This window comes from Diachasmimorpha longicaudata, chromosome 4 (assembly GCF_034640455.1).
Source record: "Diachasmimorpha longicaudata isolate KC_UGA_2023 chromosome 4, iyDiaLong2, whole genome shotgun sequence".
Taxonomy (NCBI): Eukaryota; Metazoa; Arthropoda; class Insecta; order Hymenoptera; family Braconidae; genus Diachasmimorpha; species Diachasmimorpha longicaudata.
In genome coordinates, this window is record NC_087228.1 from 4,561,373 (window position 1) to 4,578,224 (window position 16,852).

Here is a 16,852-nt window from a genome sequence, read left to right on the forward strand (position 1 = left end):
AGGGTCCAAATTGCCATGAAAAAAAAATTAATGGACTTCCAAAAATTCATTGTTCTCTGGATTGAGATATTAATTACCTCAGGATAATAAGGATGGGGATGAAAAATTAGTTTCATGCACTTTTCATTTCTTGAAAGGATCTAGCAACTTTTGGGGCTTAATGCAGTTCCCTAAATTGTCACCCGAGTTCATGATGCTGTTCGACCTCAGGGGATGGATCAATAATCGAGGGCTGGCTATTACGTTTTATGAGATACAAGAAAATTTATTTTTATCGTATTTGTACAGAGTTTTAATTGATAAGATTAATGTCTCTTCTGTATTATCGAGACGGAATTTAATGACACTTTAGGGGTGCATTTACTTTGATGAATTCTTCACGGGGAATTTTGTTTTCGAAATCATTGGGTTTTTTAAATCTATTGGATATTTTCAGTTTTTGAGATTTAATATGTTCAACAGGAAATATTTTAGAAAGAAAAATTGATGGATTTCTTGAATTTATGAAATACAAAAAATCATGGAAAATATTTCGTCTAAAAATTACAACGGAATAACCTGTTGATTTTCTCCACAAAATTTTTTTATTGAACATTCGAAAAACCTATCTAAAAAAAGTTTTCAACGGAGTCATGGAAAACCAACGGACTTTCCTTGAAAATTGTTCTATCAAATGTCATCGCATCTGCGTTTACTACGAAATTGGAAAATACGTCTGTCTTAAACTCTAGAGACGTTTACTTAAATTGAAATGAATAGAAAAGAACGAAAATATGAATAACCATGAAATTCAATGATAGATTATTCACTTTCTTTTATACATATGATAGACGTCGATACCACTAGTGATTACTCAAGAGCTTACTTCTATGATCGGAAAGTTTAGGGAAAGAGACAGAATAGAATTGTCCTGTGAATTGTGAATATCATACGTTGGAATTTAATTTGTTTTTTCTTCATAGAAAGTCAATCCTTTAATGGGCTCTGGAAGTTATTCTTGAGGCGCCATTGCTCTGGCCTGTGCGCGCACCCTCTTCTCGTACTCCAAACGATTTTGACTGTAAGAATTTCATTATTCCATGATTTTTACCAGAGAACAGAGACGAAAAAACAGGTATTTCTGGAAGATTTCCACAGATGAAAAAAATTATAAATCTTTCAGAATTAGCTATTCCTTCCATTTGTTGAAAATTCTATTAAAAATTATATTGTTTCATTTCACTATTTAACTTACTTTGTCCATATTTTCATCAAAATTGAAAGAATATTTTTTTTTCTTATAGAAATTTTAGAAATTTTTTTACGTGTTTCTCATCTCACCAGTAAATTGTGTAGGCCTCTGCCTGTGCTGGATCCTTGACATTAGGCTCATTAAGAAGGTCCTGGATACCCAGGAGAATCTGTTTAATCGTAATTGCTGGTCTCCAGTCCTTCTCCTCATCGAGTAGTGAGAGACAGACTGTGCCTGAAGGGTAGACATTTGGATGGAAGAGTGGTGGCTCGAATTTGCATTTCGGGGGGCTTGATGGATAATCGTCCTTGAAGATCATTCGAAGCTTGTAAAGGCCACCTTCCCATGGGGTCTGAGAATGAAATAATTGATAAATAATTTAAGAATTAAAAATTATTAATTTATTTCGAGAGATATGTCATCCTCATTCTTCTCCCTTTTCGTATATCTATTTTGTTTCTATGAACAATCATTAATTACCTCAACGTAAATGCAACCGAATAAACTATAAATAAAAATAATAAAATGTCACTAAATTAAACACATACCGATTTCTTTCCAGGAATAGCACACTCCCAGCTCATGAGGTTCAATGTTCCATCAGGATTTTTCGTCGGACGTGCAACAAAACCCTGAAAATACATCAAAACTTTTAAGAAATCAGAAATGAGTTATTTTTCTCTGAAAAAATATATCTAGTGTCAATACCAATACTCTGAACGTTATAAAAATAACTGAAAATTTCAGATTTTGGAAATACACGTCTGATTCACCACCGAGTCTTGTGCTGCAGCAACTCCAGGACAGAGCTTATGAAAAAGTGAGGTTAGAATCCCCCAAGACTGTCACCGACTCTCGCCTTCCCACCCTAACAATTAGCAAACAATGGACAATTTCCCACGAACTCCAATGAATGAGTTATCCCGCGTAAACCTCGTGAACACGTCGTCCCCGGAAAGAATTAAAAAAAATACTTACGAATGGGTGGTCCTTTCTCCATGCTTTCCTCTCCTCTGCCAACCTAGCACTCGCAATTCCAGACATTTTAATCTGCACAAAATGAAAACAAATCAATTCAACCAATTAGTTCTCCCTGATTTAATGGGACATCAGAATGTGGGGGTGAAACAACCCTTTGGGTAAAAATAAAACGTCGCACCGTGTAGCTGCAATTCTAATGAGATGTACGACAAATTGGCGCGTCCCACGCGTTCCTCGAGCAATGACTCCACCGAGTGAACTCTAACGCTCTAGTACTCCCAAAAGATCATCCAATACTGAGCGAATGTTCAGAGGAAAAAATAGTGAAAATCTTTCCGAGGATAACACAATGATCGAGGGGAACAGTCACAAGAGTAAATTGGGTGAAGTGAAATGGTGGTGAGGGGTTCGTAAAAACGATGAGAACCGGCCTGTTTACATACTTTACAAGATTTCCTCTTGTTGTCGATGAACCCTAATGGCTCCTGGTGGGATGATCAGTCCTGGAGATCCTCTGGGACCTGGATATTCGTCTGAATGATTCTGTACCCGGCTAAAGCCTCTGGTGAACTCTTTTACACGTTTATTATTCGGATGTCTTGAGACCCGGCAGCTGGCACTCAGTTGGTAATGAATCACTCGGTTCAGATGGTAATTCAGCTCTCGATTTCCACATTCGATAAGTTTCCTCCAATGTCATTATTTTATAATTTATAATATTTTCAAAGGAACGAAAAATCTTCTAGAATCGATTTTACATGAAAAATGTTCACTTTTCAAGTTTAAAATATCTGCATTATTTATTCATAAAAAAAATTAGAAAAAAAATTTCTAACATCTCCAGTCAGTTTAGAAGGGAATCCCCCTTCCATCGGTGTTATCTTCGGATGTGATGTAGATTCCCAACCTACCGACCAATCGCTCACGAGCGGGAAATTTGACCGATTACGACATGATTTCCCTGCAATTGTCCTGCGCTGATCCCTCAATTACGTATTCTATTCTGTCAATTGAATTTGTTTTATTTTTTTTAATTAGTTGACGGGAATTGGATCGTAGGGGCAGCCGATAAACAAGCGAAATGTGATATTTATCGATCAGTGAAGATCGATTGGAGCCGATAGACCTGTGTAAATTTTCCTAGTTTTCTCTAGTCAGTCTGTGGTCTAAGGGTACAATTAACAGTTTGTTATGATACTCAATACAAGACCGGGTATTCGAGACTACACGCTGACTTTCATTTTTTCCCTGGCGTTACTTTTCCCGGAATCGTCAAATAACACATTATTTTTTATCATCCAATTGTCGTTCACGTTGTCACCCATTTGTGCATGAATATTAAGACGTGACGTAGAACAATTCACCTAGAATTGAGTTATCGGAGATTAATCGATGAAAAAAGTGCGTTCGATAGCAGCGATAAGATTTCGAGTGTGCACTGAATCACACGTCCTAGCGATACACAAACTACTGGTGTGATGACCTTGATACAGGGCATCGGGTTCTACTGCCCTGAGATGAAATATTTCTGTCGAAAAGTGCGAGTTTACTTTTATTAAGAAAGACAGAGTCAATTATTTACACGGACTTCGATAGATCGCTCGATTACGAGATGAAGTTGTGGATCAAGTCAAGTACTAATCGATCTACTCAATTGATCTTTTATTCTTTTATTTTTGTGGCACTTAATGAAATGCCTTGGGGGTATCCCAGAGGGATTTTTCAATTCTTCGTTGATGACATTGTTATTACCATCGATTGGAGTGATAAATAATTATTGACGGAGAGGAAAATTGATTCGAGAGGTGAATTTTAGGGCTCGAAGACCCACCGAATGATTTTTTTATTCGGAAGAATAATTTGTCGAGAGGTGGATTCGAATCGGGTTCGTTTTGGGCGATTTTTTTTTTAAGGGAATTGTGCGATCAACTAAAGGAGAGAAAAGTGAAAAATTAATGTGCCAGGCACTAGAATGGAAGTGCAACATGCTAGACTACTGGCATTTATTCTACTCACACATAAAAATTCCTATTAATACCGCAACTTGAGTAATTAATGATATACGTCTTCGTAAAATTGACTAAACCGCACTATAAAATTTGAAGGTCATTTTTTATTTGAGATTAAATGAAAAATCGATAAATCCTTTCAAAATTCGTACGTCAGTTTATTTTACTGGGTCTCCCTTCATTTTTTACTGTGCCACACAGCAATTTTTTGGTAACTGATTGTGATTGGTTAACGACAAGTACCGAATATAGCCGATTATTGCCGACGTCATGGGACATGTTGCATCAGACTTTGGATTTTTACGAGGTCGATAAAGAAGTTTTCCTGAGCCGATAAATTAAAACTGTAAAAATTGTCAGATTTTTATTTCCGTTAAGCCAAGGATCGGTCTTCTGCTCGATTGATCGACTGAGGATCGACTAGCGATCGAATAAGAATCGATCAATCGTTGACGAAGTGCTCGAGTCGATGTGCAGTCGACGAACTATCGAGTGGCCCCGGGGAAATCGATATATTGTACTAAACGAAAAAATGATGATAATTTATTTATAATTATAATCTAATTATAGTAACAATACGATTCCTCAAAGTCAATCTAGCTGAACGAAATTATTTACAAGTTTTTTTTCCTTAAATACAAAAGATTTTAATGCAAACACGACTTCAATTCAAAACGTCGATTTCTTGTTCTTAATATATTGCTCATCATCTTTCGGTGAAATTGACGATAAAATAATAAATAATATTTGTTATAATTTCATATTTCATATTTATTTTATAGAGATGCAACAGGCCAAGCTCAATTACAGAAGTCAATGGGATCATTCATTGCATATAAATAATTAAAAGATCATGAAAACATAAATTGGGATCAAATCATTCTTAAATTAGTGTAAATGAATTCAATGAAAAAATAAATTCTTGGAACATTCAAAGGTACACAAATCATTCAGTGATTTATAATCAATCCACATGTCAAAAAGAATCAAAATTTCACCGACTTGATCATTAATTTTCAGAACAGCGTTAAATCCGTTTAAAGAATTAAAAATTCATAAAAATTGAAGATCTACTGATGTACCACAATTTTCGAAAGATCAAGTCCACGAGCCTTTAATTTAATTTTTATCCTCACCTAAACAGAATTTCCACCACGAATTAATTAAACATGTTAAAAAATATAACTAAAAAATACATTACCTATCAGTATCAGGATTATCTGTGAAAGTATCCAGGGGAGAATGGGAGAGGAAAGTAGCATTTGGTGGAAGAACTGGGGGAAAGAAAAAGAGGACGAAAACACTGGAAGCGCTGGTGGACATCGTGAAGAACAATTCGACTGGATCATGGTGTACAAGGTTGGTGGAAATCGAGAAGATACTGATTCAACGAGAAAAAGAAAGGAGTGAGTGCTAGGAGGAACAACTGGGAAGACTGAAATTTAAAGATACTAATAATAATATGTTATTATATTCTGTTAACAGGGTATAGGACCGAAACATTGTACGGTACGATGATATAACAGAAATCATCCGAAAGAATCAGAGCATAACACCATTACTATTATTATTATTATTATTATAATTTTAAAAAATTGTATATAGTGTAAGAAGGAGGTGTAAGACTATAATGTAACACCAAAGAAAATATATATATATATATTATTATTACATTACCTATTATCAAACCTGTTCTGTCATCATCTAAACATTAATTCCCCCCCACCACAAAACCCCGTCCTCAACCCAAAAAAAATATTTTTCCCTCAAAACCCCATCACCCTGAACACTCGAAAAGTAAAAATCCCATACGAATTAAAATAAAAAAATTCCCAACCCCTCCTACCTTCCCCGTCCCATCTCCCTCCTCCCCTTCCCCCACGAACCCTCCCGAACTTCCCCTGATCACGCTGCATTTAAAATCCCCCCTCACCCCCATTAATTATCATTACCCCCTTGTCCTAAGCCCCTAAAAAAAATCTCAAAAGACTTCACAATTTCCCTGAAAACTTTCCCAAAAAAAAAAAAAAACCACTCGACGATGAAAGATAGGCAATAAGTCTCAAACTTATGATACGTTAACGCAGGCGCCATGTCCCACCCCCTCGAGCGTGTCAGCGTACGTTGGTTGGGGAGGTGGGGGTGGCGGGGGGTGTTGGGGGGAGAGAAGAGAAACAACATGGCGTCGTACAGCGCATGGAGGTACGAGCGGGGGTTGAAAGCAGTGGTGGCGATCGATAAGGGCGCGAGGCCTGAGCGGTTTGTCGCGACAGGGGCCCTAAAAAACCCCTCTGTATCATTTATTTCTCCGTTAAGTGCATTTCAGTCGTGCATCGAGACTCGTGAGTGCAAGTTTGCGGGTCAAACTCACCTCCTCCTCACCCCCAAAAAAAATCAATCAAAATTACGGATAATACTTTTTAATTACACCGGGAGGGGTTGCAACGAGAGGGAAATTTATTTGTCCACCGGCGATGGGGTGGAATCGATCAGTCGTCACTGATGAATTAACGCGACTTGACGGGTATTTTTTCAACCCCTCGGTGAATTTTCAATAGTGAAAATATCATAATTGTGGATATGGATTTGAGACGGGTGAAGGGGATGAATGGAGTTATGTAATCTATTGTGAGGATTATGGAAGGACGAATGGATTTGTAAGACCGGCAGAGGTGACCGGATGTCAGTGATAACGTCGGCTGTCAATCGGCGAGGAATTGGCTGTCCCCGGGGGCTTCTCGGGTTCATGATTATTCGGAAGTGATTTTTTTTTTAAGGGTGGATATGTCTGATACATCTTGGGGATCATCACTGTGCGAGAGGGGCGTACACAGGAGCCGGAAACGCACCGGAAAGACAATGATCATCTCCGTCGTTGCTCTCTTCGTTGCGGGATCATTATGCGGCAGCGTCAGTGGTGAAGCTGGAAAACAATGTAAGATGGGAGGGAAACTATGGATTTTGGGGATAAAAATATTTGGTGAAATTTAGGGAGCTTTTTTCGTTTGTGTGTTGAGCTGTGTGTTTGAACAGCGGGTGCAGTAAATTTTATGAAAATGTTAGGAATTTTTTTACTGAGTGATTCGGTATTTTTTTGGAAATTTTTGGGGAAAATTACGGTACCATCACTTCATTAACCGGTGAACGAAATTGACAGCTGTCATTTTTGCGGAATATTTGGCTTCGGGGAGGGGGATATTTAGGGGAAGGACGAGGGGGTTTTTGGGGAAAACGACGGGGCCTTCAAGTGGTTCACAGGGGGATAATGGGATTTTTTTGAATGGAAGTGAGAAGGATCGATGATTTGGAGGAGAGATTGAGAGGGGAAATCTAGGCAGAATTATTTGGGGAAAATTCAGAACGATCGTATATTTAACTTCAAAGCCCTTCGACGAGGAGAAACATTCAGAAAAAATGACGTATTTTTTCCGTAATTTGGGGTTTTTTTATTTCTCTCGATCTGAATTTTCAAGAGATTTTTTAAAGAATTTCCAAAACCCCAAGCCATTAAAAAAATTTCGGAAAATTCAATGGAATTCCCTTTATGTAATTACACACATGAAGAGAAGTATTCAATAAAAATTACGGAATTTATGTTCGTCCTCCGATTACGGAAGTGGTGGTACCATAATTTTTACCGAAAAATCAGATAAAAATACCGGAATGCCCCAAAAAATTTTGCAAAATTTTCCTGAACTACATTTTGCTCCGGAATTCCAGGAAAAACACGTGATTTTATAAAATATTTTTCTCGTGGAATTTTCACATATAATACCACAAGTGGTTCAAAATTATCGAATATTTCCCGATAGATTCGTTGCAAACAAATGAAGGAGTCAAGTTTTTCAGGCTAAAAAATCACGAGTGCGAAGCACGAGTGATTTTTCCTGAAAAACTTGACGACTTCATTTGTATGCAGGGAACCTAGAGGGAAATATTCTATAATTTTAAAGCTCGAGTGGTATTCAGGGGATTATTTTTCCTATCCAAATTTCGGCCAAGAGAATTGTGCCATAACATGAAAAGAGGTTTATTTGGTTAAGTGTCGTTTGTTTACCAAAATATTCAAAAAATTATCGCATGTAATACCACAAGAGCTCCGAAATTATCGGATATTTCCCGATAGGTTCGTTGCAAACAAATGAACGTGTCAAGTTTTCCAGTTTAAAAATCACGAGCGCGAAGCGCGAGTGATTTTTCTGGAAAACTTGACGAGCTTATTTGTTTGCAGGGAACCTTGAGGGAAATATCAGATAATTTCGAAGTTCGAGTGGTATTCGGGGGATTATTTTTTGCATCCAAATCTTGGCCGATAGAATTGCACCATGAGACATAATTTTCAACGAATTGCCATTTAATCTGTCAGATACAATTGAGGGTTACTTCAACATTTGTTTTTTTTTATATATATCAACATGCAAAATTTCCAGTGTAATTTTCAAGAATATCCGCTGAAATACCGTGTTGACTATACAAAATAACGTCGAATGGTGCAATCCTATTGGCCAAGATTTGGATGGGAAAAATAATCGCTGATATTCGAGGTAGGCTATACAAAATATCAACAAATGGTGCAATTCTATTGGCTGAAATTTGGGTGGGAAAAATAATCACTAGAAAATTCCTGTAAATTATAAAATTTCCGTTTTTTCTGTCGCTCAAAAATTGTGACTTTGCATAAATTACCAGAGGAATGTGGAACTCGATTTTCTTTCTCTCCTCAAGGCAAATGTGGAGTTGAGGAAGTCATTTGCTCTGTAAATTTGAAATTCACCAAAGACGGAATTTATTATATTTTGGCTACGAGATGCGAACCGTACGCCCTGTGGCATGTTCCTGTGTCGTTTCTCCTTTCCTCAATTAACTGTTTGGGAGGATTTTAAACATGTGAATGCTACGGGTGCATTGTCTACATATGTATTTGGTCGTATGTACCTATTTTTTCACAGGCCGGTAACGGTGACGCGATTTAGTGCGGTCAGTCACGAACTTCCTGAGTTGTTCGCTAATTTTAAAAAATGGATTGTCAATTGTTGACGGACGTTGCTGCTGTTTTTCCAGGAATTTCGGCGACTGGGGTGCAATTAGTTGAATAGCTCGAGGTATTTTCCTCGTGAAAGAAATTTTTAAAAATATTTTTTTGTTCAATTTCAGGAGAAAATGGTGCAGTAAATTGTGCAAATACTGAATTGTTGTTGCGTAATTTTGTAGAGCTGCAAAAAGATTTCAGAAATTGATTTTCGAGGAACTTTTCCGCTCGATTGAGCAATTATTATAATTACAAGAATTATTTTTAAATCCCAGAAAATCAGGGAAAAACATAAAAATTGCGGAAAAATTAAAGTTCACGAAAATTATAACAAAATAAAATTTTAAAAATTAATGCGACTTTTGGGTTTTTCAGAAAATTATTAAATCTCCTGGAAGATATTTTCAAAAATCGATGACGATAAAAATTGGTTAAACAAAATATTCAAGAATTGATTATAATGATTTGGTCACTTTTATAGCCTAACAATAATTTTTTAACAATTTTTTTCTTTTCAGCTGAAGAATTGTACAAATAACAAACAAAAATGACAGAAATATAACAATTTTCATTTCATAATTCGTCACGAATTGAAATAAAAAAAATTGTAAAAAAATTAATTTGGAAAAAAATCATTTCTCATTTTATTTCTTGACATTGGAGAATGATAATAAAGTCCAATAATAAATGTTTAATTTCCAATGGTCTCATCAACAATCTCCACGAAACATAATCATAACGTACATTCATTATGACTCAACAGCCGACACTGTAGAGAGAAGGAATAAGCTTTGTAATTATGTTTGAGTTAGGTGGCGTCTTGGATTCGGTGCGTGCGCTACAAAAGTCGCATCGCTAGTCGACCCGTCGCAGGTTCAAAACCAACTCTCGGTGAATCGGTAGACCCTTACTTTTTCTTCGTTGAGTATCGATCGAACCCACAGTACAGCTCCATGCTTGTGTTTCAATCACATGCAGAGGCGTTCCCAATCTGTGGAGATAAAAGTTTGGCTTGTGCTTTAGCTATGTTCTATGGTCTCAATCAGTGACTCTAGAACACGCAGCCCTGCTACAATTTTTTTAATTAATCTAGGGCTTAGAGGGGGTGGAAAATGAAATTTGAACGGTTTTCAGTTGTTCATTAGGGAAAATTTTTTGAGTTATTGGTCAGTTCGTTGAAAGTACTCTAACGATGCTGGGCGTTCTGACCTAAATTGTGGGAGGGAAACTGCTAATAGAACAGATCAATATTTTATTATAATAATTAACTTAATTGGCTCATTAGTATTCATGTATTTTTTATAAGAATTCATTTCCGCCGGAAATGTTGCCGATTCCATACCAATTTCATACCATTTTATTAAATAAAAATGCGTAATTTCATTTGAATCGGTGACCTTTCATTTTTTCAATATTTTATTTTTCTGTAATAATATCTGAGGGACAAGAGTCGCATTGAAACTACTCAATAATTATGCGGATTAATTATTTTAAAAATTGGGATCGAATGGCTCAAAGGAATAACATTAGCCTCTATTTTTTCTTGTTGCAGATAAAATGAGCACAATTTGTAAAAATCACTTTTTCCGTGATTTGTACAGAAAAATTCATGGCGCGGTTGTGCTATCACAGAACGAGAGAAATCTCAATTGTGTCACGATATTCCAGACGCACAGTATTTTGCAGCGATTTATGCTGAGGTTCGACAGATTACAACTCGATTGTAACGATCATCTTTATATTTACGATGGATCGCACGCTGGCAGTAATTACAAGGTAACAGAATTAATGGTCCCTTCCATTAAAAATATGATCAGAACCGTATTTTTAAGGTAAAGAAAAATTCAAGGAAAATTTTTCTTGTAATTTTCACTGATTTTTTTATTTCTATTGAATTTTAAATCGACTTCGTCAGCAATAAGAAAAGTATAGAGTCAATTGCACTATTAATGATTTTAACGTATTTTTGTCCTCCGAATATAAAAGTTCATAGGTGATATTCTCGGCGCGAAAAAATTAAAACGACGACAACTCTGACATACGAAGATCTTCTTGAAATAAACTGTAGCTGAAACCGCAAATGTCTCACTGTTTAATCTGATGAGGATTGAATTAAATAGCAGAAATGAGTGCTGTTACCCTTCATCAAAGTACTATCAAGGCTTCACCTTCGTGAAACGTACCATCTCTTGAATTAAAAATAATGGAAATTCATTCGAAATTGATCAGATTTACGTTCAAACTCAATAAACGATTCCATTAAACGGAGAAAGCCTTCGATCACTTTCAGCCTTTGCGGAAGGAAAAATGTTGTACAAAAACGCAGAAGGAACACCAGACTTTGCTTTTCATTTAAGAGAGCTTATTGCATTGGATATTTTAGTGAAAGATTTTTTTATGATAAATGTGAAAATCCATTTTTTACAAATATAATAAAATTGTACCGACAGTTCCCGGAATTCTCTAGATTGTGAAACACTTTAAATGCAGAAAAATGATGTCATGTGTTCAATAAAAATTTTAGGACTCATTGTTTTGGATGGAATCTGCTCGTCGAGTCGTAAATTCCCTCAAACGTCTAAAATTTTATAATTAATTTATACTGTCGGTGAAATGTCACGAAATCCAATGATTAAAAATTCAAAACTTAATGAATAAATCACTGGAAATAAAATTTTCATTCGTTAATTCGGAAAATCGCCTAATTATTCATTAACCACGAGTTCCAACATTCAATAAATGACTAAAACTCATTCAAATTGAATGTTATGAGTCGCAAAAGTTTTTACGAAGCTTTTCAAAAAATCCTGAGTGCCCAGGAATTTTTCCAAAACTGTCAGGATAATTTTTATCGTATCTTCAATCTTTTCCCCCAAAAATCAAAGACCCCCCCACGTAGGAGATGAGAACTGGCCGACAATCGGCCGATACTGGCCCAGTGTCGGCCAATACGGGCCGAGCCTCGGCCCACTGTTGGCCGTTCGTTATCTCCTACTAGGGCCTTTCCTCATTTTCTCAAACTTGCGTAATACTTCCACCATTTTTCTCCCCCCCCCCCCAAACATTCGAACATCTTCACACATACTTATCATAATTAACATCCTCCAGGCAGATTTATCCTGTAAGAATACGCACCTGAGTGTGGGTGCGATATACACCCGCACAAACTTCGTAACATTAAAGTACGTAACAGACGGATGGGGTACTGACACTAACGGCTTTCAGCTCGTCATCACCGCCGTTAAGGACGAAAGTGGGTATAAACCGTAAAAATCGTCCAATTTCTCAGCAATAACCGAAAAAAAAAATTTTTTTTACCACCAGGACACCCCTGCAAAGACTTCCGCTGTACCATGAATATGTTCTGCATCGATGAGAATCTCGTTTGCGACGGTATAAATCACTGCGGTGATGGCTCGGACGAAGTATCATCCACCGTATGCGCCAGTGAGTACATCCAGAATATGATGAATTCCAAATAAATTCCAGTTCTGCTATTTCATTCATCGAAATCTGGAATATTTCAGACACCGAGGCGTCAACAATACTGGGAATGCAGAAGACTTGGTTTGCCGTCGCCCTAGTATTCGGTGTACTGAGTATAACGGCCCTTATCACTGCTGGTGTTTTGTGCTATTGCCGGAGGCGAGGAACAACCCCTAGGCACTCGCACAACGCGCACAACGCACAGATGACGCACCCTCCTGTTAGCTTCCCATGTGAGTTACACCGCAAGGGCAATATCATCGTTAAATCGATGTGCTTCAGTAATTTTTAATCGATTATGTGATCGTTGTTGATGAATTTTATTTTTCGGCCTGTTGTGGAGTCGATTATAATTATTTAGATATTTTTTTTTGTCTACAATTGTCCCATAGAATTATGGTTTTTCTCGTGAAGAAAGACATTTGAATAAAATTGATTTAATTTAAGAAAAGTCGAGCTAACGGGGCTTGAGGATTTTTGCTGGTTGATTAGGAAGTGATTCAACATTTCAGGGGCTTTCGCATATTATTTCGCAAATAATATGTACCATCCATATTAAAAAATGGATGATACATATTATTTGTCAAGTTGTGTATATATTTGGCTTGAATATTCGCAAATTAGGATTTTTCAGTTGGTTGTGTTTATGTATTATTACTTTTATTATAGAAAAACAATTTCCACGCTTTAGTATTTTTTTTTACGAGGAAATCGGTTTCCTGAAAAACTATTTGCTAGAGACTAGATTTTTTTTCATCGCAATTATTTTTTCCACACGCAAACGTTCAAAGCAATTCGATACATATTGAACAGATAAAATTCCATACATATTGAACAGAAAAAAAATGAGCAAATTGCTAGTTTGTTAGTCAAATCATTGACTTTGTCAAATCTTTGCTGCGCACAATTTTCAACTCACGTTTTCTAAATTTAGAATTTTTCAACAAAATTCAAATTTTACAGATTTTTTTATTTTTTTTTTAATGTCTAATCTTCTGAACAACCAGTCGAACAATAAAATACACTGAGAACAAAATGATTTCCACGAACAATCCATTTACTTCAGAGAAGTATTTAATTTTTCAATATCCCACTTCTCGAGTCGAATAATTACTAGTCAATAATCGTTAGTTTTGAATTATGTCAATATTATTATTCCAGAAAACGATTGCATTAGTTATAACCTTGATTCAGCTCTTTAGATATTAATGAACATTAAAAAAATTCTCTATAATTTTTCCCTCTAAAATCAGAACTTTAGAAAAAAATCAAAATCATTAACATTTCATTTCAATGGAGATTCTCTGCAAGAGCAATAAGACTGTCATCAGTAAACCCTCATGAGACCCCACAGGGACTGACAATCGACTAAAATTTCCTAAAACTTCTCTCAACTAAATAAATATTCGTCAAAAATATTTTTTCTCAGTGTAAAAGGCCCCGAACCGAACCACGAAAACAGGTCACGAAAACTAGGGCTCGTGCCGATTGCGCTTAAAAATGCAAGCGATGTGGTCTATTTATGACCATGGACTATATCCCCCGATGTCTCAGTCAAGCACATCGTCAGACTTCACCAAGAAAATTCCTCAACGTCATTAATATCCTCTTGACTCCACTCCACGACAGTTCCGCCTTAATTGCACTAAAAAAAAACTAATCTGCATGAAGATCCCTCAATCATTACCACGAAATCATCGAAGCACCTCGATATCTTATCACCTCCATCACTTGCGTAATTCCCCCCTTGTGGAAGATGTGTATGCAGATTCTTATCTCTCCCTGAGCCTCAAATATTGTTAAAATAGTCAACATCGCCCCTCACAGCTCCAGCCCAACCAAACAACAGTTCAAACTCGCCATAAAAAAAAGTGGATCACCCAAAGAACTCCCCCCCACCCCCTACCCCCTCACCAATGACCGCGATATAATCCTGTAAAAGCAAATTCAGTCCCCAAACTCGGTTAGTCATTCACCGTTAACATTTGATGAAAGTTCAAGACAAACGTTCACCGAAATACAAATACACGTGACTAAACTACCAACAACTATGATAAAGTTTCACCTTCGACCACTTCCTCGTGAATGAATTTCGAAGCATTGCAGTTTCACTAGTGAAATTCACCTCATCATGATATTGTCATCCAACAAAACTAATTGACCCCCTACCCCCCCCTCTCTCGCCCCCTTCCCCACCAAAAACAATCCAAGATTATTCACATGCAGTGAACAATATTTTGAGTTATCAGTTTCGCCTATCAGTTAACAACGATCAGAGGTATCCCCAGAAACCAAAAGATTTATCAAATTCACATTTGTCATTCATGAAGAATGAATGCGTAATAAATAAGGCCTTCCCAGTGGTGTGCTATCATCGTACAAATTTGACGTATTCTAGTTCAACAGTATCAGTGGCCTTGTGAACAAAGTTCGAGTACCAATACGTTGGTTTGATCAATCAGAAGGTCAATGGTAACAGTGGACTTGTCGTTGACAGGTCTTGCAAGAGTGAAGTTGAATAGCATAAAGAGATACATCAGGGACATGAGAATCATGGGACAACGTTCGGAATCTAAGCACATATATAGACTGAGTATGCTGATGATAATGTGCCTTCTGTCGATGGGTGTCTTTGGTGTTGTCCTGTCCAACAATGTGACGTACAGAGTTCACAGGACTGACAAAAAATCACGACAGTTTGGGGCTAATCATCGTGATTATTTTTTGGGACCATGTCTGGTGCACACCAATCAAACGTGTCCAGACGACGAGGTTACGTTTTTCCTGTACACGAGGGAAAATCCTGGATCAGGTAGACAGATACTTGTTAACGATTCATCGTCTAATCTTGCCGAGACCAACTTCAATCATCGACATCCAACGAAAATCATTGTTCATGGATACAACTCAGACATGCGATTGGATTCACTGGTGGACATTAGGAATGAATATCTGAGGAAGAGGAGTTACAATATTATTGCTGTTGATTGGCATCGTTTGGCGGTTGCACCTTGTTATCCAATAGCTGTACACAATGTGCCACATGTTGGTGATTGTCTGGCACAGTTGATTCATAGATTGAGGGACAATGGTGCTACGGATATTCATGCTATTGGATTTAGTCTTGGTGCACATGTGCCAGCATTTTCTGCTAATGTATTGAGACCGTATAAAATACCCAGGATCACTGGTCTAGATCCAGCAATGCCACTTTTTATCACTGTTGGAAAGGATGAAAAATTGGACTCCGGTGATGGGGATTTTGTCGACGTTTTTCATACGAATGCATTCATTCAGGGAAAAGTTGAGACAAGTGGACACATTGATTTTTATATGAATGGTGGCATCAATCAGCCCGGTTGCTGGGAGAATAGAAATCCTTTTGGATGTAATCATCATAGAGCAGCTGTTTATTATGCTGAGTCTATCAACAGTCGTGTGGGATTCTGGGGATGGCCTTGTCCTGGATTTTTTGCATATCTTTTGGGATTGTGCCCACCAAGGGGACCTGCTGTACGTGCTGGCGATCCTGTTGATGAGAACTACAGGGGATTTTTTCTCGTTCATACGAAGGCTGAGAGCCCTTTTGCTGAAGGACTTTTTACCATTGATGGGGGTGATAAGACATCGTGATTTTCAGACTAGGGGTTTCAGGGGTAGATTGATTGGATACTGTCGGTGGAGTTGATGAGCTGAGATCAACTGCTAGATGTAGCAGGGTATTGAGTTTTTATTGAAGTGTGCTATTTATTATTTTTTGTGATTGCAGAGGTAATTGAATGATGATGTTGAGAGGCGCATGATGTGTTGCATAAGTTACTAGCGATGTATGCTTGGTAATAAATTGTTTATTTATTTTTTGAATTGATTAAATATTATTTTGCTGATTCCTTTTTTTCATTTTTAACTGCTTCTTTTTTACCTCTGGGATGAGAGAGACATTCACTGTTGGAGATCGAAGGACCTTCGGGGAATCCCATTGCAGCTGATTTTTTTTCGTCTCGTTGTGCGGAAAACAAACGCTTTGCGCACATCGGGTAAATTTTTTGGGATACACGAGTGGTGGGGATTTTCGGACTCATAGGGTCATAAAACTAGACTGCAAGTCGTTTCCGA

General features: G+C 37.2%; 2 protein-coding genes across 4 annotated transcripts; one reads left to right on the forward strand and one right to left on the reverse strand.

Moving 5' to 3' along the window:
* Positions 1 to 239: 239 nt before the first annotated feature.
* On the reverse strand, positions 240 to 2,821 carry LOC135161369 (SUMO-conjugating enzyme UBC9-B). 2 transcript variants are annotated; one of them, XM_064118863.1, is made up of 5 exons: positions 2,656 to 2,821; positions 2,210 to 2,281; positions 1,780 to 1,863; positions 1,321 to 1,583; positions 240 to 1,058 (listed from the first exon to the last, which is right to left on the reverse strand). In XM_064118863.1, the coding sequence occupies exons 2-5, from the start codon at positions 2,273 to 2,275 to the stop codon at positions 992 to 994; spliced, it is 480 nt and encodes a 159-aa protein (XP_063974933.1). In that variant the 5' UTR covers positions 2,276 to 2,281; positions 2,656 to 2,821; the 3' UTR covers positions 240 to 991. The 2 variants fall into 2 exon arrangements, with proteins under 2 accessions (XP_063974933.1, XP_063974934.1); XM_064118864.1 differs by lacking the exon at positions 2,656 to 2,821 and adding an exon at positions 2,391 to 2,619.
* A 3,641-nt stretch (positions 2,822 to 6,462) lies between these two features.
* LOC135161391 (uncharacterized) lies at positions 6,463 to 16,623 on the forward strand. 2 transcript variants are annotated; one of them, XM_064118919.1, is made up of 6 exons: positions 6,463 to 7,156; positions 10,803 to 11,026; positions 12,359 to 12,503; positions 12,575 to 12,697; positions 12,778 to 12,969; positions 15,234 to 16,623. In XM_064118919.1, exons 1-6 carry the CDS (start codon positions 7,006 to 7,008, stop codon positions 16,367 to 16,369), a joined length of 1,971 nt encoding a protein of 656 aa, XP_063974989.1. In that variant the 5' UTR covers positions 6,463 to 7,005; the 3' UTR covers positions 16,370 to 16,623. The 2 variants fall into 2 exon arrangements, with proteins under 2 accessions (XP_063974989.1, XP_063974991.1); XM_064118921.1 differs by lacking the exon at positions 6,463 to 7,156 and adding an exon at positions 10,128 to 10,149.
* The last annotated feature ends 229 nt before the right edge of the window (positions 16,624 to 16,852 follow it).

What these genes read in the sequence shown, in the direction of transcription:
- LOC135161391 (XM_064118919.1), top strand. Translation starts at nt 7,006, where the DNA reads ATGTCTGATACATCTTGGGGATCATCACTGTGCGAGAGGGGCGTACAC. An exon ending in ACGCTGGCAGTAATTACAAG is followed by an intron (nt 11,027 to 12,358) that starts GTAACAGAATTA and finishes AACATCCTCCAG; the next exon opens with GCAGATTTATCCTGTAAGAA. An exon ending in CACCGCCGTTAAGGACGAAA is followed by an intron (nt 12,504 to 12,574) that starts GTGGGTATAAAC and finishes TTTTACCACCAG; the next exon opens with GACACCCCTGCAAAGACTTC.
- LOC135161369 (XM_064118863.1), bottom strand. Translation starts at nt 2,275, where the DNA reads ATGTCTGGAATTGCGAGTGCTAGGTTGGCAGAGGAGAGGAAAGCATGG. An exon ending in GGAGAAAGGACCACCCATTC is followed by an intron (nt 1,864 to 2,209) that starts GTAAGTATTTTT and finishes ATGTATTTTCAG; the next exon opens with GGTTTTGTTGCACGTCCGAC. An exon ending in GAGGCCTACACAATTTACTG is followed by an intron (nt 1,059 to 1,320) that starts GTGAGATGAGAA and finishes AAATTCTTACAG; the next exon opens with TCAAAATCGTTTGGAGTACG.